Source organism: Phacochoerus africanus, chromosome 12 (assembly GCF_016906955.1).
Source record: "Phacochoerus africanus isolate WHEZ1 chromosome 12, ROS_Pafr_v1, whole genome shotgun sequence".
NCBI classification, from domain to species: Eukaryota; Metazoa; Chordata; class Mammalia; order Artiodactyla; family Suidae; genus Phacochoerus; species Phacochoerus africanus.
Window position 1 is genome coordinate 52,185,779 of NC_062555.1, and position 27,287 is coordinate 52,213,065.

The 27,287-nt window shown below is 40.2% G+C and overlaps 1 protein-coding gene across 3 annotated transcripts in view; it reads left to right on the plus strand.

Annotated features, from left to right (window-relative positions):
- The window catches only part of DCLRE1C (DNA cross-link repair 1C), a 42,616-nt gene extending 27,048 nt beyond the window's left edge, over window positions 1-15,568 (plus strand). For all 3 annotated transcript variants that reach the window (XM_047754695.1, XM_047754693.1, XM_047754694.1), the window contains 6 exons: window positions 2,414-2,515; window positions 4,340-4,476; window positions 4,993-5,047; window positions 6,634-6,722; window positions 7,630-7,724; window positions 13,412-15,568. In XM_047754695.1, the coding sequence (XP_047610651.1) occupies window positions 2,414-2,515; window positions 4,340-4,476; window positions 4,993-5,047; window positions 6,634-6,722; window positions 7,630-7,724; window positions 13,412-14,391 (1,458 nt within the window). In that variant the 3' untranslated portion in view covers window positions 14,392-15,568. The remainder of the gene's footprint in view (window positions 1-2,413; window positions 2,516-4,339; window positions 4,477-4,992; window positions 5,048-6,633; window positions 6,723-7,629; window positions 7,725-13,411) is intronic.
- Window positions 15,569-27,287: the final 11,719 nt, after the last annotated feature.

Consider the following 27,287-nt stretch of genomic DNA (forward strand, 5'->3'; position numbering starts at 1 on the left):
AGCCATTGCAAATAGCACGTATAAGTTAAACATGCGTTTAAATAAGTTCCTTTGTATCATTTTTAAAAATTAAATCCCACATGCAAAGGGACTTATTTAAAAAACATTCTGAGATTGTTGTTGCTGTGTTTTTTGGTGTTAAAATGTCTTTTCAATTAAATCACAGCGATAATAGGCTGTGTGTGTGCGCATGTATACACACACACACACACACACGTACCCACATCTTTATATATGCTCTGCTGGGTGCTGGGTTTTTTTGTTTTTATTTCATGGCTTCTTGACAAAATATAGAGGTACCAGCCACTTACCCGTCCCAAATTTGCTGTGTAAATTTTCTCGATGTGCGAAATGGAAAAGACCCGGAAGCTCCCGCTCTGAGGCCTCTGGGGGAGAAACCCCGGGCTGAGGAGGGGGTGGGGAGGGAGGCAGGATTTCAGTGTGTGGCTCCCTCAAGTCTCTTACTCCTGCTCTAGGCGTAGAAATGCTTGTAGACAGCAGTGAGGTTTTTTTTGACAAAGAGACCTGAGAGGTGATTTATGACAGCCTTTTCAAGCATCTTCATTTTCACGATGAGCGTTTGTGTCTCTCCAGTGCATCTCCGCGTTTACCTCTTTTTCTCTCCTTCCCAGGCCGGAAAAGTCAATTCATTGTTCCTGTTAGTCGTTAGTAAACAGGTAGTGAGAGGACTAGGCTACTGGATAAGTAAGCAGTCATGCCTGGCTGCTTTGTGACAACAGTCCTGGTAGTAATTACCCCAGCAATTAACATCCTCCGGGAGTTCCCGTTGTGGCTCAGTGGTTAACGAGTCCGACTAGGAACCATGAAGTTGCGGGTTTGATCCCTGGCCTCGCTCAGTGGGTTGAGGATCCAGCGTTGCCGTGAACTGTGGTGTAGATCGAAGACGTGGCTTGGATCCTAGGTTGCTGTGGCTCTGGCGTAGGCTGGCGGCTACAGCTCTGATTAGACCCCTAGCCTGGGAATCTCCATATGCTGAGGGTGCCACCATAGAAAAGACAAAAAGACAAAACAAAAAACTTCCTAATCTGTTTTGTTGCTCAGACTTCAAAATGACAATACTGTTTCTTTTTTTTTCTTTTTCTTTTTCTTTTTTTTCTTTTTTTTTTTTTTGGTGCCATTTCATTATCTCTGTGTCCATTTAGGTACTTGTTGTTTATTGTGAAATACCCAGAAAAGATTTAAGCAAAACTGACATGTTGGTTTTAACAGTTTTAAGCAGTTAGCTTTAGGAGTTCCCTGGTGGCCCAGTGGGTTAAGGAACCAGCATTGTCACTGGAATGGCTTTGGTTGCTGCTGTGGCACAGGTTCCATCCCTGGCTGGGGAACTTCTGCATGCCACAGGTATGGCCAAAAAAACCCCCAAACAAGCAAAAACAAAAATTAAAAATGAAATCATTAGCTTTAAGATTCTAATGGTGGCTGAGATCTTTTTTTTTTTTGTCTTTTTTCGTCTTTTTAGGGCTACCACACCTGCGGCATGCGGAGGTTCCCAGGCTAGGGGTCTAATCAGAGCTGTAGCCGCAGGCCTACACCGCAGCCACAGCAGCGCCAGATCCGAGCCGCATCTGCGACTTACACCACAGCTCACAGTAATACTGGATCCTTAGCCCGCTGAGCGAGGCCAGGGATCAAACCCGCAACCTCATGGTTACTAGTCTGATTCGTTTCCGTTGCACCAAGACAGGAACTCCTGAGATGTTTTTGTTTTGTTTTTCTGCATCTGCCCCCTCCCCCTCTGGCCAATCCACTGTGGCATAGGAGGATCCTGATCTCGGCGTCCTTGTTATGCTGGCTGCCCACCACCAGCTGCCCTTAAGTAGCATGTTGTGTGTGTCTTCAAGAGCAACCTTCTTGATTATTTTTGTCTGCTGTATTTACTGCAGTACTCCCAATATTTAGAATAAAGCTTTTTCTATCGATGATTTTTATTTTTATTTTTCTAGCACAGCTGATTTACAGTGTTCTGTCCATTTTCTACTGCACAGCAAGGTGACCCAGTCGTACATACATATATACCTTCTTTTTTCTCACATCATCATGCTCCATGATAAGTGACTAGATAGAGTTCCCAGTGCTACACAGCAGGATAGAATAAAGCTTGATGTAGAGCAGGTGCACAGTAAATTTTGGTCGAGTGCCTCTTGCTGGACTGAGGGACGGATTTACCTGATCCAGTGAAAGCCACCTACAGGAGGCGCTAAATGCCGGGACTATGATCTCAGCGTCCCGGTGCAGTACTAATGTGCATGGAAGGAGAGGAAAACTAGGTCTCGAGGCAGAAGAGAGAGTTCATTCTAACTGGATGATTTGCCCCGGCCTAGTTACCCTTGAAACACTTTGTTTACAGGAAATACAATTCCAGTCATGTGCTTATTTGTGTTGTTTTCCTCAGGTTCACGTGAATAAACTGGACATGTTTCGAAACATGCCTGACATCCTTCATCATCTCACAACAGACCGTGGCACTCAGATCCATGCCTGTCGGCATCCAAAGGTACACAGTGAACTGCTCTGTTTGCGAGATCCATGCAAGAATTTCAGGTCCAGAAGGAACCGGCGAAATTCCATTTTCTAGGCCCTTCAGGTCGCAAATGTAAAAACTGAGGCTTAAGGTGTTAACCCAAGGTCATTACTGTATTGCAGTACCCTGAACTTCATAATGAGTTAACAGACACAGACACAGCCATAGTTTTGTTTTGTTTTGTTTTGCTTTTTAGGGCCGCACTAGTGGCATGTGGAAGTTCCCAGGCTCTTGAATCAGAGCTGCAGCTGCTTTTTTTGCTTTTTAGGGCCGCACTAGTGGCATGTGGAAGTTCCCAGGCTCTTGAATCAGAGCTGCAGCTGCTGGGCCCACGCCACAGCCACAGCAACGCCAGATCTGAGCCTCATCTGCGACCTACACCGTAGGTCGCGGCAACGCTGGATCCTTTACCCACTGAGCAAGGCCAGGGATCAAACCCACATCCTCAAGTGGCGGATACTAGTTGGTTTAGTTCCCGCTGAGCCACAATGGGAACTCTGGTTTTCAACCTTTTAAAAACACTTGTCACTTTTTTCTCCACCTTTATTTTGAAAAATTTTAAGGCAGTATAGTAGTTAGACTAGTACCAAGACCTCGGTGTACTCTATTTTTTCTAACTGGCGTATAGTTGCTATGTAATGTTACGTAATTTACAGGTGTACAGTGTAGTGATTCACAATTTTTAAAGGTTGTAATCCATTTATAGTTACTATAAAATATTAGCTATATTCCCCCTATTGTATTATATACTCTTGTAGCTTGTTTATTTTTTAGGTAGTAGTTTGTACCCCTCAACCTCCCACCCCTGTCTTGCCCCTCCCCACTTCCCTCTCCCCACTGGTAACCACTGGTTTGTTCTCTATAGCTGTGAGTCTGCTTCTTTTTTTTGTTATATTCACTGATTTGCTATATTTTTTAGATTCCACATGTAAGTGATATCACACAGTATTTGTCTTTCTCTGACTTATTTCATTGAGTGTCATGTTCTCCAAGTCCATCCGTGTTGCTGCAAATGGCATTATTGCATTCTTTTTATGGCTGACATTCCATTGTGTGTGTGTGTTCCACATCTTCTTTGTCCATTTATCTACTGATTGACACTTAGGTTGCTTCCATGTCTTGGCTCTTGTAAACAGTGCTGCTGTGGACATTGGGATGCATGTATCTTTTTTAATTAGTGTTTTTGGTTTTTGTGGGTATATACCCAGGAGTGGAATTGCTGGCTCCTATGAACACCATGTCCTCTTCGTCTGGATTCCGCAGCTGCCCAGGTGTTAACAGTTTGCTTTCTGGTGCCCTCTGTGTCTGTCTGTCTGTCTCTCTGTGTAACCAGCACCCCACCGTGCAGCCCACTTGAGAGTCAGATGCAAACGTCATGACACGTCACCCTAAACAAAGTCGTATAACCACAGTACACTTCCCACACCCAGGAAATTTAACATGGATGTGATACGACTGGGTATGACATGGTCCATATTCAGATTTCCTCAGTTGTCTCAATCCCTTATGGCTTGGTGGAGTGGGAAGCAGGGCCATCCAGGATTTAATTTAAAAACATGTGTTGCATTCACTCAGGCTGCTTTAGTCTTTTGATGTAGATCAAGTCTCCAGCTAAAGTCCAGGCCAGTTGTTTTCTAGAATATTCCTCAATTCGAACTTAGCTATTTCTTCATGTCTATATATATATATATTTTTTTTTTTCATGCTAAAAACTCATCTGCATTTTTTTGAGACCCTGGTACAAATATATTTGTTGAAAATGTTAAACCATTTTTCTTATTTTAAAATCTTTTTTAGGCAGAGGAATATTTTCATTGGAGTAAGTTACCCTGTGGAATAACATCCAAAAATAGAATTCCACTCCACATAATCAGCATTAAGCCCTCCACTATGTGGTTTGGAGAAAGAACTAGAAAAACCAATGTTATTGTGAGGTAAGCAAGCAGCGTCTTTTGAGAAGAACCTTGCTTTGAGATAAATCGATAGTTTAAAGGCAGTCTAGCCTAACCTCAAGAGGGGGGCATATCATGATTGTGGAAAATAACTTTTGAAAGTTAAACTCTGTTTAAATTAAAGAGAAGCGGCTTCCAAAAGCTATCAATTGCCTACTACATACCTGGGGTCTACTGAGTTTGACTGAGAAGATGGTTAGAGGCAGGCTGTCTTGCTTGGCCAGAAGTTGGGAATTGACCTTGAAGGGGGTGGAAGCCCTTAGTGGAGCAGAGGCGGCCCATACTGATCCTCATGTTTTAGCTCATGTCCTGAAACATTGGCTGTTTGGAATGTTCACAGATATTTACATTTGTGGAAAGAGTTCCCTCCTGGCCCAGGAAAAAAATCCTTGATGGCAGGGTGATTTCATCCTGCAGTAGCCTAAAATGAGAAGACTCGGAGTTTAGAACTTAGTTTTGATGAGTGACCCTTAATTTTGGGTTTTCCTTTCCCTTTAGGACTGGAGAGAGTTCGTACAGAGCCTGCTTTTCTTTTCACTCCTCCTACAGTGAGGTAAGAGGATCCCATACTCAGAACCTCGGCTGCTGAGGCATCTCTCTTCCTCCTGCTTAAGACTGGTGGGGACTCTTCCTCAGGAAACACAGGGGAAGACATCTCGGTGGATGAGCTACGTTGCTTAAGTAGAAATGAAATGATCACCCCTTGTATCTAGCCTAAACTTTGAAGAAAATGTATGAATAAGGTTTTATTCCCAACCTGCTTTCTAAATGTATTTTAAACCTCTCACTTCAGTTCTGTTCACCCGTCATAAAAAATTTGTCAGTATTACTATACAGCAGATGGAAGTGTGGTCAGTAGCTTGTGATTACCCATACTGGAAAAGAATCTGAAGCTCTACGCCCGAAACTCACACAGTATTGTAAATCAACTATAGTTCAATTAAAAACCCCAAACAAAACCCCAAAAGCTTCTTCAAGAAAGTAATAGTTAAGAATATAAATGAAGAGACTCCCAGAGTTGGTGCAATGGATTAAGGATCCAGCATTGTCTCTGCAGTGGCTTGGGACGCTGCTGAGGTGCCAGTTCGATCCCCAGCCCAGGAATTTCCACATGCCTCAGGTCCAGCCAAAAATTAAAAAAGCATTTAAGACTTAGAGACTTGAAATAATTTGGCACAAGCCCACCAAGATCTAAAAATGACAAAGCTGAAGCTCGTCTGGGTTATAGAGATGTTTTGAGGAAGAGTGACAGAGTTCCTTTGTTTAACATGCTGAGCTTTGCAGAAAATCAAGGTATTTGTGAAATTTTTGCACATAGTTGTCCTTGTTTGGATTAGAATAAACCATGAAGACGAATTGAGCAATATCAAAGATGTAGTTCCCCTTGGTATTGCTAACAATTATATGTCGGAAGAAAGAAATGCAATTCTAAGTTCTTTCCCTGTGCATATTAAATACTTGGCTAAATTCTAACTTCCTTAAAGGGAATTTGTTAAATATGGGGTGAGTGACTTTAGATAAGGAAACTAGGAGTTCCCGTCGTGGTTCAGTGGTTAACGAATCCGACTAAGAACCATGAGGTTTTGGGTTTGATCCCTGGCCTTGCTCAGTGGGTTAAGGATCCAGCATTGCCGTGAGCTGTGGTGTAGGTTGCAGTCACGGCTCGGATCTGGCATAGCTGTGGCTCTGGCTCTCAGCTTTGGCTCCCTTAGACTGGGAACCTCCATATGCCTTGGATGCGGACCTAGAAAAAGACAAAATAAAAATAAAAAATTAAAAAATTAAAAAAAAATAGATAAGGAAACTACTGTCCTATAAAGAAATACAGAATCTTTGAATCCCATTAACCAGTGAGTCTCATTCCTTACTGGGGAACAGAATCACCTGAAGAACATTTAAATATATTGATTCCAGGTCCCGCTGTAGCTCAGTGTTAGAGGCTTTTTGGGGCTGGGGCATGTGTGTTGGGTATTTCTTTTTGAGAACCCCCCCCCGGGTGCTCCCGTGCACCTGGCATTAGGAACCACAGCTTTGAGCGACCTCTGCTTCTCTTTCCCCTGGTATCCCTTTATCTGTTGCTCTTACACCCAGTTTTTTCACCGTAGAGATAACTGATGCATTTTATTTTCCTTCTTCCAGATTAAAGATTTCTTGAGCTACGTTAGTCCTGTGAATGTATATCCAAATGTCATTCCACTGGGCACAACTCTGGAGAAAGTTAAAGAAATGTGAGTCATTAGTACTTGCGGAACTTCTGTGGTCCAATGGGATGGATCCAGAGGATAATTTCAGGCCTGAAAATGGGGACAAGGCTGTAAAATGGACGTGGCTGTCAGTAGGGTTCTGGTTGGGAGCATCTGGGCTTTTTCAAGTGAGTGCGTTTTATATAATCTTAAAAGCTTCTTGGCATCTAGCATAATGGACTGGTTGGCAGTGAAGACCTTGAAAAGGGCGGGACACCTTCAAATCTTATTTCTGTGCCCTTTTGTATTTTATTTTCACTATATCTTAGCTTTCAACCTCTAGAATGAAGAGATCAAATTTGTGAGATTCTTGCAAGAGATAAGTAAACCCCATTAAATAGCGAACAGGAAGCAGTTTGCTGTACTGAATTCCCTGAATGCCAGAAGGTGTTACCCTATTATTTAACAGTTCATCAGAATAGGGACCTGCTTTTCTGCAGTGCAAGAGCAAAGATAAAAGTTTTGCTTTCCGTCAGTCCTACAATTAGATGGGTTGTTTTAAATGCTTATATTTACTACTTTATTATATTGAAGTAATTTTAAATTATTAAACATTGCTGAAAAGGTTTTTTTTTTTTTTTTTGGCCTCTCTGTGGCAAATGAAGTTCCTGGGTCAGGGATCAGATCTGAGCTGTTGTTGTGACTTAAGCCACAGTTGCGGCAATACTGGATCCTTAACCCTCTGTGCCAGGGTGGGGATTGAACCCACGTCCCAGTGCTCCCAAGACGCCATTGATCCCATTGCACCATAGCGGGAACTCCAAACATTGCTGAAAAGTTTTTAAAAGCAGTGGTATGATTTCCTCCATAGTCAAATTTTTATAATCTCTATAAATGATGCTTCTATTCCCAGCTTTCCCAACAGGAAAAATAATATCTGTATTCATTTCAGCTTAAAGCCTTTATGCCGATCTTCACAAAATATTGAGCCAAAGTATAAACCACTTGGAAAATTGAAGAGAGCTAGAATAATCCATCTAGACTCAGGTAAGATGAATGACCCTGGGGTCAGAGGTGTGGGTTTCTCTGCAGGAGCACTTTGCAGAGTTCTCTGGCCTGGTGAAAGCTGCCCTGGGCAGAGTTGGACCCAGGATCCACTGTCGCTCAGACTTGTCACGTGGTCTTGGGACGTGCTCTGCCCCCCTACCTTCAACCTATAAATTTAGAGTCAGATTCCCTTCACAGGTTTAGAAAAAGTGATAAAGAGAAGTTAGTCTGTATTGAATGTTGTCTTCAGCTTTCTGGAAATGTGCCCTGCAGCTTGTATTGGCCATAAGGAGAGGCTCTGCTGTTACCCTTGAACATTTCCTTCAAGATACTAGTCAGTGCAGATAATGAGAACTTTGTCTCCCATCATTTCCCATCACATTGATGTGTAGTGTTTATACGAATGGATTTTCTCTATACCTTCCTGCCTTCTTTCATTTTCTGATTGATTTTTTCAAATGAAGTATATTTGATTTACAATGTTGTATTAATTTCTGCTGTACAGCAGAGTGGTGTATATATATATATATTCTTTTTAAAAGTATTCTTTTCTGTTATGGCTTGTCCTGGGATATTGAATATAGTTCCCTGTGCTCTGGAGTAAGATCTTGTAGTTGATCCATCCTCTGTACATATAATAGCTAACATCTGATAACCCCAGCCTCCCACTCCATCCCTCTCTCAACGCCCTCCCCACTGGTAACCATAAATCTTCTATGTCCGTGAATCTGTTCACCTATTTGGCTTGTTTGCATTTTTGGTTATTACATATAAAGCTGCTTTCATCTGCTTACTTTGGGTTTATTTTCCTCTTCATTTAAAATTTCTTAATGTGGGAGATGAGGTCATTGATTTGAGCCCTTTCGCCCTTAATACAAGCATCTAGTGCTATAAGTTTCCCTCTTTGACTTGTGTTGTCATTTTCCTCCAGTTCAAAATAGTTTCTAATTTTTCTTTTCCTCCCTCCCTCTCTCCCTTCTTTCTTTTCTTCATTTTTGGCTGCCCTGAGGCATATGGAATTCCCAGGCCAGGGGTCAGATCCAAGCTGCAGTTATGACTTATACTGCAGGTGCAGCAATGCCAGTGTGCTGAGCCAGGGATCGAACCTGTGTCCCAGAGCTCCAGAGATGCCACTGTTCCCTTTGCGCCACAGCAGGAACTCCTCTAATTTTTCTTCCAAGATCATAAAGATTTATTTTCATACTTTATCATTTTTGGGTCAGTTTTGACTTTTTCCCTTATTTATAGGCCATTTTTTCCACCTTTCTACACATGTGGTATTTTATTGGATGCCACGCTTCTTGAACTTTATGTTGTTAGGCATAGCATACCTTTGGATTTCTGAAAATATTCCTAAACTTTATTCTGGCACGTGGTTAAGTGACTTGGAAAGAGTTTGGTTCTTTTGTGTCTGACTTATGTGCAAGCCCCTTAGGCAAAAGCAGGGCAGCATTTAGTTTAGAATCCACTTTCCCCACTACTGAGGCTAGGCGCTTCTTCAAACTCGTAGGAATAGCCTGAGTTATGAGGCGTTACTGGCTCTTGGGGGTAGGTACTGTTTCTGTCACCGTGTGCATCCTCAGCACTCTTTCCTTTTATTCCTTGGAGTGATTCTCTCCCTGGCCTCACAGCCAGGCGCTGACTATTCGAAGGGCCCCTTGTGCAGCTCCTCAGTACTGCTCTCTCCTCTCTGGCCTCAGCTCTGTAAACTCCAGCCAACCTGGCTTCCTTGGACTCCCGGTTATATCTCAACTCAGGGATGCCAGTGGGCTCTCCTTGCCAGGGAACTGTCACAAACCCATACGCTGAGGCAATCTTAGGTATCACTGTCTTTGTCTGATGTTTAATTCCTTGAGAGACTTTGTTTCTCATATTTTATCTGGTTTCTAGTTGATGACATGGGAGGTTAAATTTAGTCCCTGTTAACTCTTTCTTGGCTGGAAGCATAAGTCCTTTTTTTTTTTTAAATACTTAAAATTTTGTACCTTTTATTTATCTATCCAAATGACCCTCATTTTTAATGACGGTTTTATTTTTTTGGTTGGGCCACTAGTTTTAAGAGTTCTTGAGGTTATGTTCATTTCCACTTTTTCCTGCTTTTTCTTTATTAGCTTCAATTTTGACCCTTCTAGATTCCTTTGGTTCCTTCTTCCTTATCATAGCAACTTTCATACCTTTTATTTGTACAGGTGTAGATCTTTCAACGACTCTTCAGTGTCCTTCTGTATTTTGTAAGTCACAGATATTATTAGGTTTACTTTAGTTGCATGTATGGTACTGACTTTAAAATTCTTACCCTGTCCCATGCATGTACTTTAAGGTCTCCATGATGATCTCTGCCACTACGTTGACCAGTCTTTCACCTTTTCTAGTTCTTTTTTAATGGCCACATCGGTGGCATATGGAAGTTTCCCGGCCAGAGACTGAATCTGAGCTACAAGCTATGCTGTTGCTTGAGGCAGTGTTGCATCTTTTAACCCACTGTGCCGTGCTGGGGATCGAACCTGAGTCTCCACAGTGACCTGAGCCACTGCATTTGGAACCTTTTCTAGTTCTTAACATGCTCTGTTGATGCAAATTAGTGTTATTATTCTACATGCAGTGTTAAATCAGTTGCTCTGTGTTATTCTTTTCTCAGAATCTGAAGGGTACATGTAGAAGTCGCTTGTCTCTTAGCATCTTTAAAAATATTTTAATTAGGAGTTCCTGTCGTGGCGCAGTGGTTAACGAATCCGACTAGGAACCATGAGGTTGCAGGTTTGATCCCTGGCTTTGCTCAGTGGGTTAAGGATCCAGGTTGCCGTGAGCTGTGGTGTAAGTTGCAGACATGGCTCGGATCCCGTGTTGCTGGGGCTCTGGTGTAGGCTGGTGGCTACAGCTCCGATTAGACCCCTAGCCTGGGAACCTCCATATGCCATGACAAAAAAACAAAAGGCAAAAAGACAAAATAAATAAATAAAAAAAAATATTTTAATAAAACTCTGTGCTCTTTATATAACAGTTTAATCTTTATATAATTTAATAGTTAACCATTATTATAATTATCTGAAGACCAATTTTATAAAATTACTGTTCCTTTACTGTAGATAATTTAGAAAATAGTTATGTAGAACCTTACAACTATATATTAGCATTTTCATGTATTTCCTTTCCATCCTGAATCATTTATATAAATACCTACACAAATCACGGGGGTGATACTGAAAATGTTCAACCTTGGTCTCATTGGTACCTACAATGAGACCAGTAGTAGCCGTAGTGCAAGACCATAGTGCAAGACCAGTTTCTTCATTTGTGCAGTTCTTAGTTCCTGGACTGTGAAGAGGTGGGCAAGGGTCCTTAGGTGTAGGGTCCAGGGCAGTGGGGGACAGGAAGGACATCTGGAGCTGAAGGGAAGAGCCGTTACTAATTAGCGTGGAAGTGTTTATTTACATAACAACTCTAAGACTGAATAGGTGTATACAGACTGAAAGGCAGCTTGGATCACTTTGTGTGTATGTGTGTGTATATATATATACACATATACATATACTTAACCTCTTTACTGGAAAATTTTTATTCTTCAAAAGCACCCGTTCAAGGGCTGCATATTTTAAATTGCATTATAACTATATAATTTTTGTCATATACTTTGTGATATAGATTATGAACTTTTCAGTTTTATAAACATTGTGGTAAACATTGTACAGAAGTCTGTGTCATAGCTCTCATTACTGGGTTGGATTATAGAAATTATGGTGCTTGATATATACATATTGCCAAATTGTTTCCCAAAATGGTTATACCAGTTTATATAGACATCAGCAGTATATGATGGTTGAAAGTATCTATGAAGTATGACATTTGTCCTTTTTAATTGAGTTTGAGTATGTTATCAGTATGTGTAAGTGTTAAGGATTTCAACACTTCTGTAAGTATTGTGATTTTTCTGTGTCTATTTTCATAGAGAAATTTAGTTTTTATATTCTAAAAAGAATACATGTCAGAATAAACTTCTAATAGTATAAAAACTTTACTTGTTTTTCAGATACATACAGGTGAGGTAATGTGAAAATGTTTTATTTTTACAGTTGAAACATACTGTAATGTTGGTATAGTCACTGATGCGAAACAGTAAGCTGTCCACCTTAGTGATGATACAAAAATATTCCATTAAAAGATAACTTTGGCACATCAGTGGAGGAGCTATAACAAATGTATTAATCCATGGCTTAAAATGAAGCCATAACTTGGAAACTAGGATGATTCCAAATATAGTGGCTAGACATCTTAGTCACCTTAAGTCCTTTAGAAAAGACATAAGATTAAATAATTGCTTGTTGAAACAATTATAAATTGTAAGAGAACACTAAGAACTGGCTCTCATCCTTAGCTCCCCCTGTCTGGTTGCAGACCTCCTCTCGGCCTGTCTCCTTGTTTTTGATTGCTGGGAAAAGTTAACTTATAATTTACTTGCTTTTAGCACTAGAACAGTAAGTTGCCCTACACAGTAATCCTGTAAGCATTTAACTTCCTTCTCTGGGGGTAAGTGGTATTAGAGGGCAGGAAAATGTTTGTTTTCCCCCAATGCCACTACATGTCATTTTAGCTTATGTAAATTTCATGTATTGAATGATAAGAATTTCATTCTTGAAGGTTTCCTCATTTTAAGGACACAGGTGGATATAAACATGCTCATGCAGCATGCTTAACACAGTAATATGACACTAAAATGTGGCTTGTCTAACATTTTGGTTCAAGTTGATATAATCTTTCTGTGTTTCCCCCAGTCTCATGGCCTTGTGCACTTAGCATAGCCTGCGTAGCAATACCAGAGACTGGGCAACAACTTCTCTCAGTTCTGGATGCCGCTGGGATGTCCACAATCAAAGTGCTGGCAGATGTGGTTCCCAGTAGGGGCCATTTCAGCCACCTTCTCACTGTGCACTCGCATGGCCTTTCCTTTGTGCGTGGGCATGGAAAAGTGAGAAATCTGCTTCCTTTTCTCATAACACTAACCCTGTTGCGTAGGTGCCCCCCCATGAGTTAATTATCTTCTAAAGGTCTTACCTCCAAATACCATCATGTTGCACTTAGGGCTTCAAATTATGAATTTTGGCAAGACGTGGACATTCAGCCTATAACATGCACTAAGTGGGTATCAAAAAATGTTCATGAGGGCAAACTTTAAAAAACAATTCTTTTTATTATATCAGCCAACTTGCTGAGCATCTACTATCTGCAAAGCATACACAGTCTGCAAACCTTGCTTCTAGTCTAGGTGGTTTGAAAACCTGGCTGATGAACAGAATCAGCTGTAGAACTTATAAAATAAGGCAAAATCAAATTATTGGGTCCTACTTTGAGAGACTGAGTAGGTCTGAAACACAGCATAGAAAGCTGTTTTAGTTTAAAAAAAAAAAAAACTTATCAGATGAGGACCCATGATTAAGAATTTGTGGCCTTATGGGGAACACAGATCTCTAGTCTCAATTCACAACCTAGTGTTGTGACAAGTTGAAGGCTGGTAGTTAAACTGTTGAGAATATCTCAAAGGGGCCTTTTAATTTCTCTTGGAAGAAGAGTGAACTCCCAATTCCACAGATTAAAAAATGAAGCTAAATGCTACAAATTGGATTTTTACTAAAAGCACCAATAGGTTCCGTTTGCATTCTGTTACCTACACACTTGTTCTGTGTGTCCCACAGAGGAGGAGGAGGACGATGACGAGCTCTTTGATGATCCTCTGCCAGTACCTTTAAGGCACAAGGTTCCAAATCAGCAGACTCTTCACTCTGAGGTCCTTCCCATGACTGCTCTACCACAAGACCAGCCTGAAAAACAGACAGAAAGCACAGGATGCTTCAAAGCAGAGAGTATGCCAACATGTCTCTGGGCAAACTTCGTAGATTGTGAAGAATCCAACAGTGAAAGTGAAGAATCAGAAATCACAGCTCCAGCTCAAGGAGACACGAGTCCTGTCCCCCATCACCAGCAGAAGGCTGAAGGGGAAGTACCACAGTGGGAAGTGTTCTTTAAAAGAAATGATGAAATCACAGATGACTGTTTGGAAAACCTTCCGTCCTCCACAGAGGCGGGGGGCTCTCAGTCCCCAAAGCTTTTCAGTGACTCTGATGGGGAATCAACTCACATTTCTTCCCAGACTTCTTCTCAGTCAACACACATATCAGAACAAGGAAGTCAAGGCTGGGACAGCCAATCAGACACTGTTTTGTTATCTTCCCAAGAGAGAAAAAGTGGGGATATCACCTCCTTGAACAAAGGTGGCTCTAGACCAGGAATCAAAGAGAATATTCCCATCCTTCAGATGGAACAAAATGTGTTTTGCCCGAAGGATACTTACTCTGATTTGAAAAGCAGAGATCAAGATATAAACACACTTCCCAGTGCTAGAGAAACAACTACTCTAAGCAGTGGGAAACACATGCCTCAGGAGAAAAGGCCGCTAAACCATAGCAGTAACACAGATTCACAAGGCTCCTCTGACTTTGAAATTCCCTCCACTCCAGAAGCTGAGCTACCTCAACAAGAGCATCTGCAATATTTGTACAAGAAGTTGGCAAGAGGAGAGGGTATAGTAATTGAAAAAAGGAAAAGCTCACGTCATTCTAGAGCAACCACTAAAAAACCTACACAAACAGCTAATAGTCAGAATCCTAATAGATGAGTTCAAATGGAGTACTTAAAAATGTTCATATAACCTAAAAGGCAGCTCTAAAAGGGGAAACAATAGGACCAAAAAAATACAAAGAAAACAAGAATGGGAGAACTCAATACAAACATATCAGTAATTACATCAAATGAAAATAGGGGAAAAACCATAAGCCAACTATATACTGTCTCTAGGAAACTGGCTTCAAGACTTGGGCAGGTTTACTGGTGAAAGGATGGAAACCTTCACCACATAATAAACATTAAAGATGGAGGGGCTATATTACTAGTGATAAAAGGTCCAGTTCACTGAGACATAAACCCAAATGAGTACGTACTGGACAACAGCCACACATACAGAGCAAAAACAACTGAAAGGAGAAAGATAAACTAAAGCACAATTACAGCTGCAACAGAATTAGTCAGGAAATCAGCAAGGAGATGGAAGAACTGAACAGCACTATCAACCATCCAGATCTTCACAGAAGACACCATCTAGCACAGAATACACACTTTTCAAGTTCACAGAATACAACATTCACCAAGACAGACCATATCCTGGGTCATAAAAACTTGGATCTATGGCTGTAAACCAATGCTACAGAAGAAGGTCAGCCTCCACTCATTTATCTCAGGTGTTCCATCACTTAGGAACGTTGTGTGTCTCACTCAGACGGCCCAGACCCAGGCCCTGGAAGCTGGCTGGGTCCTGTGCATGTGTGGCTCCCTCTCCCAGGAGCACCTGTGGGAGATCATGCCTGGTCTCTCAGCAAAGACCTGAAGAGCCCAGAAAGGGAGAGCACCTGCAGCTGAAAAGCCTGTAATAGAGGAGGAGGAATTCACAGAAAAAGGAATTCTGCCGCTCCCGACTTTACTGCTTTTCAACCTGAGGTGGGAGACCGGTCTGAAGGCATTAGATGCCCTCTGTGCTAATCCATGGTTCCCTTCGGAAGATCAGAGCCCTCAGCCACCACTGAAGACAGGTCCACATCCTCCACTGCTCAAGCCACCATAGCCAATAAGAATACTTTGTCCATCCCACTTCTGGGCATCTGTCCAAAGAAATCCATGACTCGAATAGACACATGTACTCCAGTGTTCATTGCAGCACTATTTGCAATAGCCAAGATATGGAAAAAACCTAAATGTCCATCAACAGGAGTGGATAAAGAAGATGCAGTACATATACACAATGGAACATTACTCAGCCATTAAAAGGAAAGAAATAACGGCATTTGTAACAACACAGATGGACCTAGAAATTATCATGCTAAGTGAAGTCAGTCAATGAGACACCAGCATCAAATGTTATCACTGATATGTGGAATCTGAAAAAAGGACACAATGAACTTCTTTGCAGAACAGATACTGAGAGACTTTGCAAAACTTATGGTTTAAAAATGAGACAAGGTGGGGGGTAGGGAGATGCACTGAAGGTTTGTGATGACTGTTGTACACCTATAAATGTAATAAAATTCATTAAGTATAAAAAAGCATACTATGTCCATCAGAATAAACTGGGTTTACATCCTGTCATACAGAGGAATATTAGCTTGACAGCGTTGTTGAGACGGGATGAAGATGGTGGAATAGAAGGACTGAAGCTCACCTTCTCTGATAAAAACAATAAAATTACAACCAGCTGCTGAACAACCTTCAATCAAATGGGCTGGAAACTTTTAAAAAGATATCCTAACTCCAGAAGACAAAGAGGCGGCCACAGAAAGATGGTAGGAGGGGCAATTATGTGATATAAGCAAACTCATACCCACTGCATGGGCAACCCACAAACTGGAAAGTAACTGTCACAGAGACTCACCTGTGTGTAAGAGATCTGAGTTGCATATCAGGTTCCCACACCTGGGGATTTGACATTTGGAGAAAGCCCCCGGGGCATCTGGCATTGAAGGCCAGTGGGGCTTGTGCACAGGAGCTCCATGGGACTGGGGAAAATGGAGACCCCCTTTCTTGAAAGGTGCACATAGGCTTCCATGTACACTGGGTCCAGGGCAAAGCAGAGACTCCATAGGAATCTGGTTCAGACCTAACTAGTGCTTGGAGGATCTCCTGGGAAAACGGGGTGACTCTGGCTCATTGCAGGGGAAGGACATTGGGGGTACAGCTCTTGGGAATATTCATCAGCGTGTGTTCCTCTAGAGGTGGCCATTTTGGGAAAATCTGGCCCCACCCATCAGCACTGCGAATCCCCAGGCCAAACAGTAAGCCAGGTGGGATCACAGCCCCACCCATCAGTAAAAAGGCTGTCTAAAGACCCACCAAGCACAGTCATCTCTAATCTCATCCAGGGACAAAGCCCCACCCATCAGATAAGAATCAGCCTCACCTACCAGTGGGCAGGCACCAGTCCCTCCCATCAAGAAGCCTACAGTAAGTCCCTGTACCAACCTCAGCCACAAGGGGGGCAGACATCAGGAGTAAGAGAGACTATAACTCTATTGCCTGGAAAAAGGAGACCACACCAAAAACTTATATAAATGAAAAGGCAGAGAACTAGAACTCAGATAAGGGAGCAGGTAAAAAGCCCAGAAAAATAGCTAATTGACCTGGAAATCATCAGACTCCAGGAAAAAGACTTTAGACAGATGATGCAAGACACTGGAAATAAATTGGAGGAAGAGGCTGATACAGTAAGACATTGGAAATAAACTGGAGGAAAAGGTTGATACAGCAAACACTGAGCAAAGAAATACAAGATTTAAAACTTAAGCAAGCAGAAATGCAAAATACAATAACTGAAATAAAAAACTCATTAGAAGCAACCAACAGCAGAATACAGGAGGCAGAACAAATAAGGTGGAGGACAGACTAGTGGAAATCACTGATGCGGAACAGCAAAGAGAAAAAAAGATTGAAAAGCAATGCAGTCTCAGAGAACTCTGGGACAAAATTACATGCACCAACATCCATATTATGGGGGAACCAGAAGGAGAAGAGAGACAAAGGGAAAGAAAAAATATTCCAAGAAATAACAGCCAAAAACTTCTCTAACATGAGAAAGGAACCATTCACTCATATTCAGGAAGCACAAGTACCATATAATATAAATCCAAGGAGGAACATCCCAAGACACATATTAATCAAACTGACCAAAATTAAAGTCAAAGAGAAAATACTGAAAGCAGTTAGGGAAAAGAAACAAATAACATACAAGGGAATCCCAATAAGGTTATCAGCAGATTTTTCAGCAGAAACTCTGAAGGCCAGAAGGTAGTGGCATAATACACTTAACATGATGAAAGAGAAAAACCTCCAACAAGATTACACAGCAAGGTTTTCATTCAGATTTGAAGGAGAAATCAAAAGCTTTACAAACAAGCAAAAACTAAGGAAATTCAGCAACATTAAACCAGCTTTTACAACAAATACTAAAGGAACTTCGTTAGGCAGAAAAGGCCACAACTAGAAACAAAAATACCACAAATGACAGCTCACCAGTAAAGGCATATATATGGTAAAGGTAGGATATCATCCATGCACAAATATGCTACCAAAATCAGAAATCATAAAAAGAGGGTACAAATGCAGGACACTGGAGATGTACTTGCAATTAAGAGACCAACAACTTAAAACAATACTCCTGCATCAAAACCTCATGGTAACTGCAAACCAAAAATCTACAACTGATACACACAAAAATAAGAAAAATAAACTCAACTACAACACTAAAGATAGTCATCAAACCACAAGAGGAGAGAACAAAAGAAGGGAAGATAAAAGACCAACCAAAACACATCCAACACAGTTAATAAAATGGCAATGAGAATGTACTTATCAACACATACCTTAAATGTAAATGGACTAAATGCCCCAAAGACACAGACGGGCTAAATAGATACAAAAACAAGACCCATATATATGCTGTCTTCGAGAGACCCACTTCACTTCTAGGGACACACACAAATTGAAAGTTAGCAGATGGAAGAAAATATTCCAGGCAAACAGTAATCAAAAGAAAGCTGGTATAGCAATACTATTATTAGACAAAATAGACCTTAAAATAAAGAATAATACTGTAAGAGACAAAGAAGGGCATTACATAGTGATCAAAGGATCAATCCAAGAAGAAGACAGAACAATTGTAAATATATATGCACCCAACATAGGATCACCTGAATATATAAGGCAACTGCTAACAACCTTAAAAGGAGAAACTGACAGTAACACAGTAATAGTGGGGGACGTTAACACCCCACTTACAGTAACAGACAGATCATCCAGACAGAAAATCAACAAGGAAACACAGGCCCTAAACGAAGCATTAGACCAGATGGACCTAATAGATATTTATAGGACATTCCATCCAAAAGCAGCAGAACACACATTCTTCTCAAGTGCACACAGAACATTCTCTAGGATTCACCACATCATGGGCCACAAATCAAGCCTTGGTAACTTTAAGAAAACTGAAATCCTATCAAGCATCTTTTCCGACCACAACGCTATACAGCTAGAAATCAACCACAAGAAAAAAACTGCAAAAAACACAAACACGTGGAGATTAAACATGCTACTAAACAACCACTGGCTCACTGGAGAAATCAAAAAGGAAATTAAAAAATACCTAGAAGCAAATAACAACAAAGACACAACAATCCAAAACCTAGGGATGCAGCAAAAGCAGTTCTGAGAGGGAGGTTTATAACAATACAAGCCCACCTCAGGAAACAAGGAAAAACTCACATAAACAACCTAACTTGGAGTTCCTGTCGTGGCACAGTGGTTAACGAATCTGACTAGGAACCATGAGGTTGCAGGTTCAATCTTTGGCCTTGCTCAGTGGGTTAAGGATCCGGTGTTGCCATGAGCTGTGGTGTGTAGGTTGCAGACGCGGCTCGGATCCCTCATTGCTGTGGATCTGGCATAGGCTGGTGGCTACAGCTCTGATTCGACCCCTAGCCTGGGAACCTCCATATGCCATGGGAAGTGGCCCTAGAAAAGGCAAAAAGACAAAAACAAAACAAAACAAAAAACCCCAAAAACCTAAATTTACATCTAAAGCAGCTAGAGAAAGAACAGACAAGATCTAAAGTTAGTGGAAGGAAAGAAATCATAAAGATCAGAGGAGAAATCAATGCGATAGAAACGAAGAAAACCATAGCAAAGATCAATGAAACTAAAAGGTGTTTCTTTGAAAAGATCTACAAAATTGATAAACCCTTAGCCAGACTTATCAAGAAGAAAAGAGAGAAGACTCAAATCAATAAAATTAGAAATGAAAAAGGAGAAGTCACAAAGGACACCACAGAAACACAAAAGGATCCTAAGAGACTACTACATACAACTATATGCCAATAAAATGGAAAACTTAGAAGAAATGGAGAAATTCTTAGTACAATCTTCCAAGACTAAACCAAGATGAAATAGAAAAGATGAAGGGACCAAACACAAGTACAGAAATTGAAACTGTGATTTTAAAACTTCCAACAAACAAAAGTCCAGGACCAGATGGCCTCATAGGTGAATTCTATGAAATATTTAGAGAAGAGAGAACACCTATTCTTCTGAAACTATTCCAAAAAAATTTCAGAGGAAAGGACACTCCCAAACTCATTCTGTGAGGCCACCATCACCCTGATACCAAAACCAAAGATACCACAAAAAAGAAAATTACAGGGCAATTTCACTGATGAACATAGATGCAAAAATCCTCAAAATACTAGCAAACCGAATCCAACAATACATTAAAAGGATTGTATACCATAATCAAGTGGGATTTACCTCAGGGATGCAAGGATTCTTCAATATCCACAATTCCATCAGATTAAGAAACTGAAGATTAAGAACTGTATGAGCCTCTCAATAGATGCAGAAAAAGCCTCTGACAAAATCCAACACCCATTTCTGATTTAAAAAAAAAAAAAACCTTCAGAAAGTGGGCACAGAGGGAACCTGCCTCAACATGATAAAGGCCACATAGGACAAACCCACAGGTAACATCATTCTCGATGCTGAAAAGCTGAAAGAATTCCCACTGAGATCAGGAACAAGACAAGGATGTCTGCTCTCGCCACTACTATTCAACATAGTTTTGGAAGTCCTAGCCATGGCAATCAGGGAAGAAAAAGAAATAAAAGGAATCCAAATTGGATAGGAAGAAGTAAAACTATCACTATTTGCAGATGACATGATACTCTATCTAGAAAATCCTAAAGACCCTACCAGAAAACTGTTAGAGGTCACCAATGAATTTGGCAAAGTTGCAGGATACAACATTAATACACTTAAATCGACTTCAGTTCTGTATACTAACAACAAAAGATCAGAAAGAGAAATTAGGGAAACAGTCCCATTTACCATTGCATCAAAAAGAATAAAATACTTTGGAATAAACCTACATAAAGAGACAAAAGACCTGTACTCTGAAAACTATAAGACACTGATGAAAGAAATCAAAGATGACACAAACAGATGGAAAGACATACCATGCTCTCGGAGTGGAAGAATCAATATTATCAAAATGACTGTGCTACACAAAACACCTACAGATTCAATGCAATCTCTATCAAAGTACCAAGGACATTTTTCACAGAACTAGAACAAAATATCTTAAAATTTGTTTGGAAGCACAAAAGACCCAGAATAGCTAAAGCCATTCTGAGAAAGAAAAATGGAGCTGAAGGAATCAGGCTCCTTGACTTCAGACTATATTACAAAGCTACACTCATCAAAAACAGAAATATAGATCAGTGGAACAGGATAGAAAGCCTGGAATTAAACCCACACACCCACCGTCTACTAATCTATGACAAAGGAGGCAAGAATAAGCAGTGGAGAAAAGACAGTCCCTTCAATAAGTGGTGCTGGGACAACTGGACAGCCACATGTAAAAGAGTGAAACTAGAACACTTCTAACACCATACACAACCACAGCAATATCGTCTGAGATCCTAGAGTAGTGACAATAAAAACAAAAATAAACAAATGGGACTTAATTAAACTTAAAAGTTTCTGCACAGCAAAGGAAACCCTAAAAACAAAAAGCTCACGGAATGGGAGAAAATATTTGCAAATGAAGTGAATGACAAGGGATTACTCTTCAAAATTTATAAATACCTCCTACTGCTCAATACCAAAAAAACAAACAACCCCATCAAAAATGAGAAGATCTAAACAGACAGTTCTCCAAAGAAGACATACAGATGGCCAAAAAGCACATGAAAAGATGTTCAACATCACTAATTATTAGAGAAATGCAAATTAAAACCACTATGAGGTACCATCTTACACCAGCCAGAATGGCCATCATCAAAAAGTCTACAAACAATAAATGCTAGAGAAAAGGGAACTGTATTACACTGTTGGTGGGAATGTAAATTGGTGCCACCACTGTGGAAAAAAGTATGGAGATTCTTCAGAAATCTAAAAATAGAATAACCTTTTGATCCAGCAGTCCCACTCCTGGGCATCTATCCAGAGAAAACCATGACTTGAAAAGACACATGTACTCCAGTGTTCATTGCAGCACTATATACAATAGCCAAGACATGGAAATGACCTAAATGTCCATCCACAGAGGAGTGGATCAAGAGGACGTGGTATATATACAGAATGGAATATTAAAAGGAAAGAAATAAGGGGATGTGCATTAACGTGGATGGACCTAGAAATTTTCATGCTAAATGAATTTAGACAGTGAGACACCAACATTAAAAGGAAAGAAATAAGGGCATTTGCATTAATGTGGATGGACCTAGAAGTTTTTATGCTAAATGAAGTTAGTGAGACACCAACATCAAATGCTATCACTTACATGTGGAATCTAAAAAAAGAACACAATGAACTTCTTTGCAGAACAGATACTGATTCACAGACGTTGAAAAACTTAGGGTTTCCAAATGAGATGGGTTGAGGGGTGGGGGGATGCACTGGGGATTTGGGATGGAAATGCTATAACATGGGTTTTGATGATTGTTGAACAACTATAAATGTAATAAAGTTCATTAAAAAAAAAGAATGTTGTGTGAACATATTGGTAAAGTTAGAACTAGAAAATTAGGACCTAAAAGAACATAACTAAAACACATTCAACTTCTTTAAAGTCCATTGATAGGTTATGCTTTTGCATAGTTATATATGTGGATTTAATAAACTTATTAATATTCATAACGCTTTGGTTTGCTGATATTTCATAGATTAAGAAAGTAAAATCAGACATTTCACTGAGAACAAACTGAAGCAGAGTCTCAAACAATTTGTAGATCAATTAAACTAACAATGAAATGCATTATTGCCATGCTGCACTGTAATTAACCCAAAAGTCAGTACTGCATCCACAAAACTAATTAAGGTTACACAACTTAAGACAAAAATGTTCAGAAGAACCAACGCCCAGGAAGCCAGCCCTCTCACTTGTCCATAAGGGAAATTTCCATTCCCAAATGTTGGGAGAAGGCTAAATTAGCCCTTCTCCCTTTATTTGGAAGAAACTGGATGATGACACCTATATCTAGTTCTGCATTAGAACTGGGTAGGAGAGGAGTGATGAAAAGTAACCAGAGTTATTAAGGGACAGGTGAGAGTAAGAGGCCTGGTTCAACTTCCGTTTTTTGAGGAATATGAGTCACAATTTACAGGAAGTGTCTTTGCCCTTAATTAAAAATTTATTAATATATACACCAACAGACTGGTCTGAGCATAGTAAGGTAGCTTAGGGCAAAGGAGTGTAAGGAAGAATACAAAAAGTTTAAAGGGAACACTGACCCCTTTGATAGCTCAGATGCTACCCTGAGCTTTTGATGAGATACACTCTACAGACTCAGCATGAGTGGGGCAGGGTTATAGTTCTATAACCCTCCATTTTTGCCAGCTCCACTATGAGAACTGTTACCCAAGTTCTGGGTGAATATAAAGTCACTGGAGAGAACCAGTGGGGATTACAAAACACTGAATACTGAGGAAACAGGCCTATTATAGGAACCCAGAAACTTCTTTTTAAATTTTTCGCTCTAAAAATTATACTTCATTATCTTAAATCACATAATCAGATGTAACTTACCATATACACTTATATATATTCACTGATACTTAAGACTTTATCTTAATAGTATAGCTTATGACCTAAAGTGGGTATTCAAAACATGCCTGTCAATATTCTTCTGAATATATTCTTAGCATTTTATAATCATACCATCAATTTACTATTCCATACTGCCCCATTGTTTTACATGTGAGCCTAGCATAATAAATGCTGGCTGGCTGAATTTCAGAGCTAAGACCACTAGAGACAGACTGGAATCAAAAAAACTGTAGTGATCACCAAAGATTTTAAAGTACAGGTTCAGGAGTTCCTGTCGTGGCTCAGGGGAAACGAATCTGATTAGCATCCATGACGACGCAGGTTCGACACCTGGCCTCATTCAGTGGGTTAGGGATTCAGAATTGCTGTGAGCTGTGGTGTAGGTCACAGATATAGCTTGAATCTGGTGTGGCTGTGGCACAGACCAGTGGCTATAGCTGAGATTCAACCTCTGGCTTGGGAACCTCCATATGCTGTGGGTGCAGCCCTAAATAGGCAACAACAACAACAACAAAATTACAGGTGTAGAGTACAGAATAATTATAGCTAATACTTTTTTTTTTTTTTTTTTGTCGTTTTGCCATTTCTTTGCTCCCTTGGCATACGGAGGTTCCCAGGCTAGGGGTCGAATCAGAGCTGTAGCTGCCAGCCTACGCCGGAGCCACAGCAACGCGGGATCCGAGCCACATGTGCGACCTACACCACAGCTCACGGCAACGCTGGATCATTAACCCACTGAGCAAGGGCAGGGATCGAACCCGCAACCTCATGGTTCCTAGTCAGATTCGTTAACCACTGCGCAATGAAGAGAACTCCGCAGCTAATACTTATATATAGTGTTTACTCTATAACAATGCCAGATTCTTTTACACACTGTAATATTATTAACTCCTCTATCCTTAGAGGTAGGCACATTTACTATCCCCCTTCACAGATGGGGTGAGGAGGCTAAGGCACGGAGAGCTTAGCTCACGTAGATAGTAAGGAGTGAAGCCAGCACTGAGACAAGGCACTTTACGCCCCCAAGGCCATGCTCTTAACCACTATGCACCGATGCCTCTCAAAAAGGGTCTAAGAGTGGGCAGGATGAATTACAGTGGCTACTCGATTTTTACTTCAAAAACTTGACATATCAAAAAATGGGAAAAAAAAAAGTTTCAAAATGCCAACATATATCCAAAAGACACCCAGTGGCTAGCGACATTTACCTTAGAGATGAAGCCAAGACTTAGAGGTTTGTTTAAACAGGAGAAACTGATTTTTCAAAAGTCTACCTTAGTTAACCAAATATGTTAAAAAGAGGTATAGTTTATGATCTTGGCAGTCTTAATGTTACCTAGCCAGTCTAAGCCTATTTCTTCAGTGTGCTATAGGGAACACAGCTCCAACCTCACAGACGTATGAGAAGCACATGAGTACATATAAATGGCCTAAGCCTTGCTCAAAGATTAGCTCTAATTCTAAAATTCCCTGTACTTTCAGGCAGTACTTAGCACAATATGTTGAAGTATATGGTGACCAATAATGCTAATATTATCATTATTTGTCTTTTTTCTAGGGCCACTTCGCACGGCATATGGAGGTTCCCAGGCTAGGGGTCTAATTGGAGCTGAAGCTGCTGGCCTACGCCAGAGCCACAGCAATGCAGGATCCGAGCCATGTCTGTGACCTACACCACAGCTCATGGCAACACTGGATCCTTAACCCACTGAGCAAGGCCAGGGATCAAACCCGCAACCTCACAGTTCCTAGTTGGATTCATTAACCACTGTGCCACAATGGGAACTCCCTACTATTTTTAAAAGTAGCCATCTACATTATGCTAAGTGCAAGACTACTTTATATATTCAAATGCATGAACCATGACAATGGTAAACTTTCTTAAAAGTAACATTTAAAGAAAGGGTATTTAAACTTTTGGTTAATCTCAATAACAGGTAGTCTGAAATACATCCATATTTTTTTCTGCCCCTTTTGTAGCCTTACTGGAAATGACAGTAAAATACTTAGAATAAAGCTAAGCCAGGATAAATAAATCAAATGCCAAACTAAATTTATTTTGCTAAAGAGAAATTGTTCAACTGTAAGAAAAATAAGTGCAGTCTAGATTTTGTGCATATGTGGAGGAAAAAACCCTGAGATTACCAACTGTATATTACAATCCTCTCCTGCAGGTACTGAAAACAATGGGGTACCAATACAACTTGTACAGTGAATTACTTTACAGTTTAAAGTTGATCTATTACCCTTGAATAGTTGCATTATACTGAGAACAAATTCTGACAACTTAGAAAACTAATTTAGAGAAGCTAAACGTTGACTTAAAACAGTTAAAGTTCCTAAACACTTCATTTAAATAGTTTCTATCATTTTACTTCTTAAGTTCAGCTTTTTAACAACTTAAGGTAATGCAGATATTTAAAATTGCAAAGGCTCATTACATTTCTATTAATAAGAACAAGACAAAACGAATTTACCCAAAATAGTCATTTTCCCCTTGCCCTCCAGTTTTACTTTTTTTTTTTTTTTTTTTTTTTGGCTGCATCTGCAGCATTTGGAAGTTCCCAGGCCAGGGATCAAAAACCCTTGCCATAGCAGAGACCTGAGCTGCTGCAAGGACAATGCCAGATCCTTAACCCACTGAACCACCAGAGAACTCCCAGTATTACATTTTTTAACACCAAGTGTAGACAACATCAAATAACTAGACATTAAAACACTGACTTTTTAACAACAATGTTACATCTTTGAACCCATCAAAATGATAATTCAAAGTAAGTTTGGCCACTGGGAGAAGCCTGTAATATCTGACGCTTTTTTAAACTACTGACATCTCATGACTATTTTTTCATAAAGAAAAACAAGTGGCACTAAAAAATATTTTTTTTCCCTTGACATCTTCTGCAAATTTTGGTAAGCAGATAGATATACTCTGAAGTTCCAAACATGTGAACAGTGTACCCTATATTATGAAAGAGCAAAGTCCTCTCTGCTAGCAATATAACAAAGTGGAGCTTCTCCCAAAATAAGAGTTAGGGATTATGAAGATGTGAAGTGCTGCATTCTTGAGGTCAGTTCAGTTTTACCCAGCTTACTGTAGGTCATTAAAGCCCTGGTCAGTGAGCTTAGGCACAACTTTTATTAGGAATAACATAAGCTAGACTTATCTGCTACATTCACCTTCATTTTGGACACCATGATTAGAAATCCCAGGATCAGAAAGAGATGAAAATGCAGTTTTATCCGGCTGAGGTTTCACTACGTAGGAAAAAAAAAAAAGAACAAAACAACAGGAAACTCACAAAAATGAAAATATTTCATTTCAGTCTTAAAAGTTCAAGTAATAAATGGTCTTATAATTCAGACACACACTTTGGCCAAGCCAAGTTTAGCTTTATCACACTGAAAAAATTCATATATAAAGGAAGTATCAGTTCAAAATATAGATTACTTCTTAAGAAGGGCTTGTAGGAAATATAAAAATAATTACATCTGGTGGAAGGGAAATGTTAAAACTGCCTGAAATTCAGATGTTAATTATCATGAAAAACATTACCACTAGATGCAGCTGCTCTCAGGGACAATCCTATTTTACTGTGGAGACCAGAGGTACTCAGCATAGACCTCCTAATTCATCTTATCAAGAGGGCCCTTCAAGTGCTCCATTTCCCCTGCCTGGCACTCCAAAAAAATCCTCCTGGTCCCACCGCCTCATCCTTTCAAAGAAGCGTAATAGCCAGGCATCCCAGAATTTTAGGGAGGATATTTTGGATATTTTTCTTATACAGGATTAAAAAATCTTTAAGAATTACTGGTTCAGACAACCATCCCTCCTAGTGGTCTTGAGTCTTTCAAAATATGAAATGAAGCTGTAA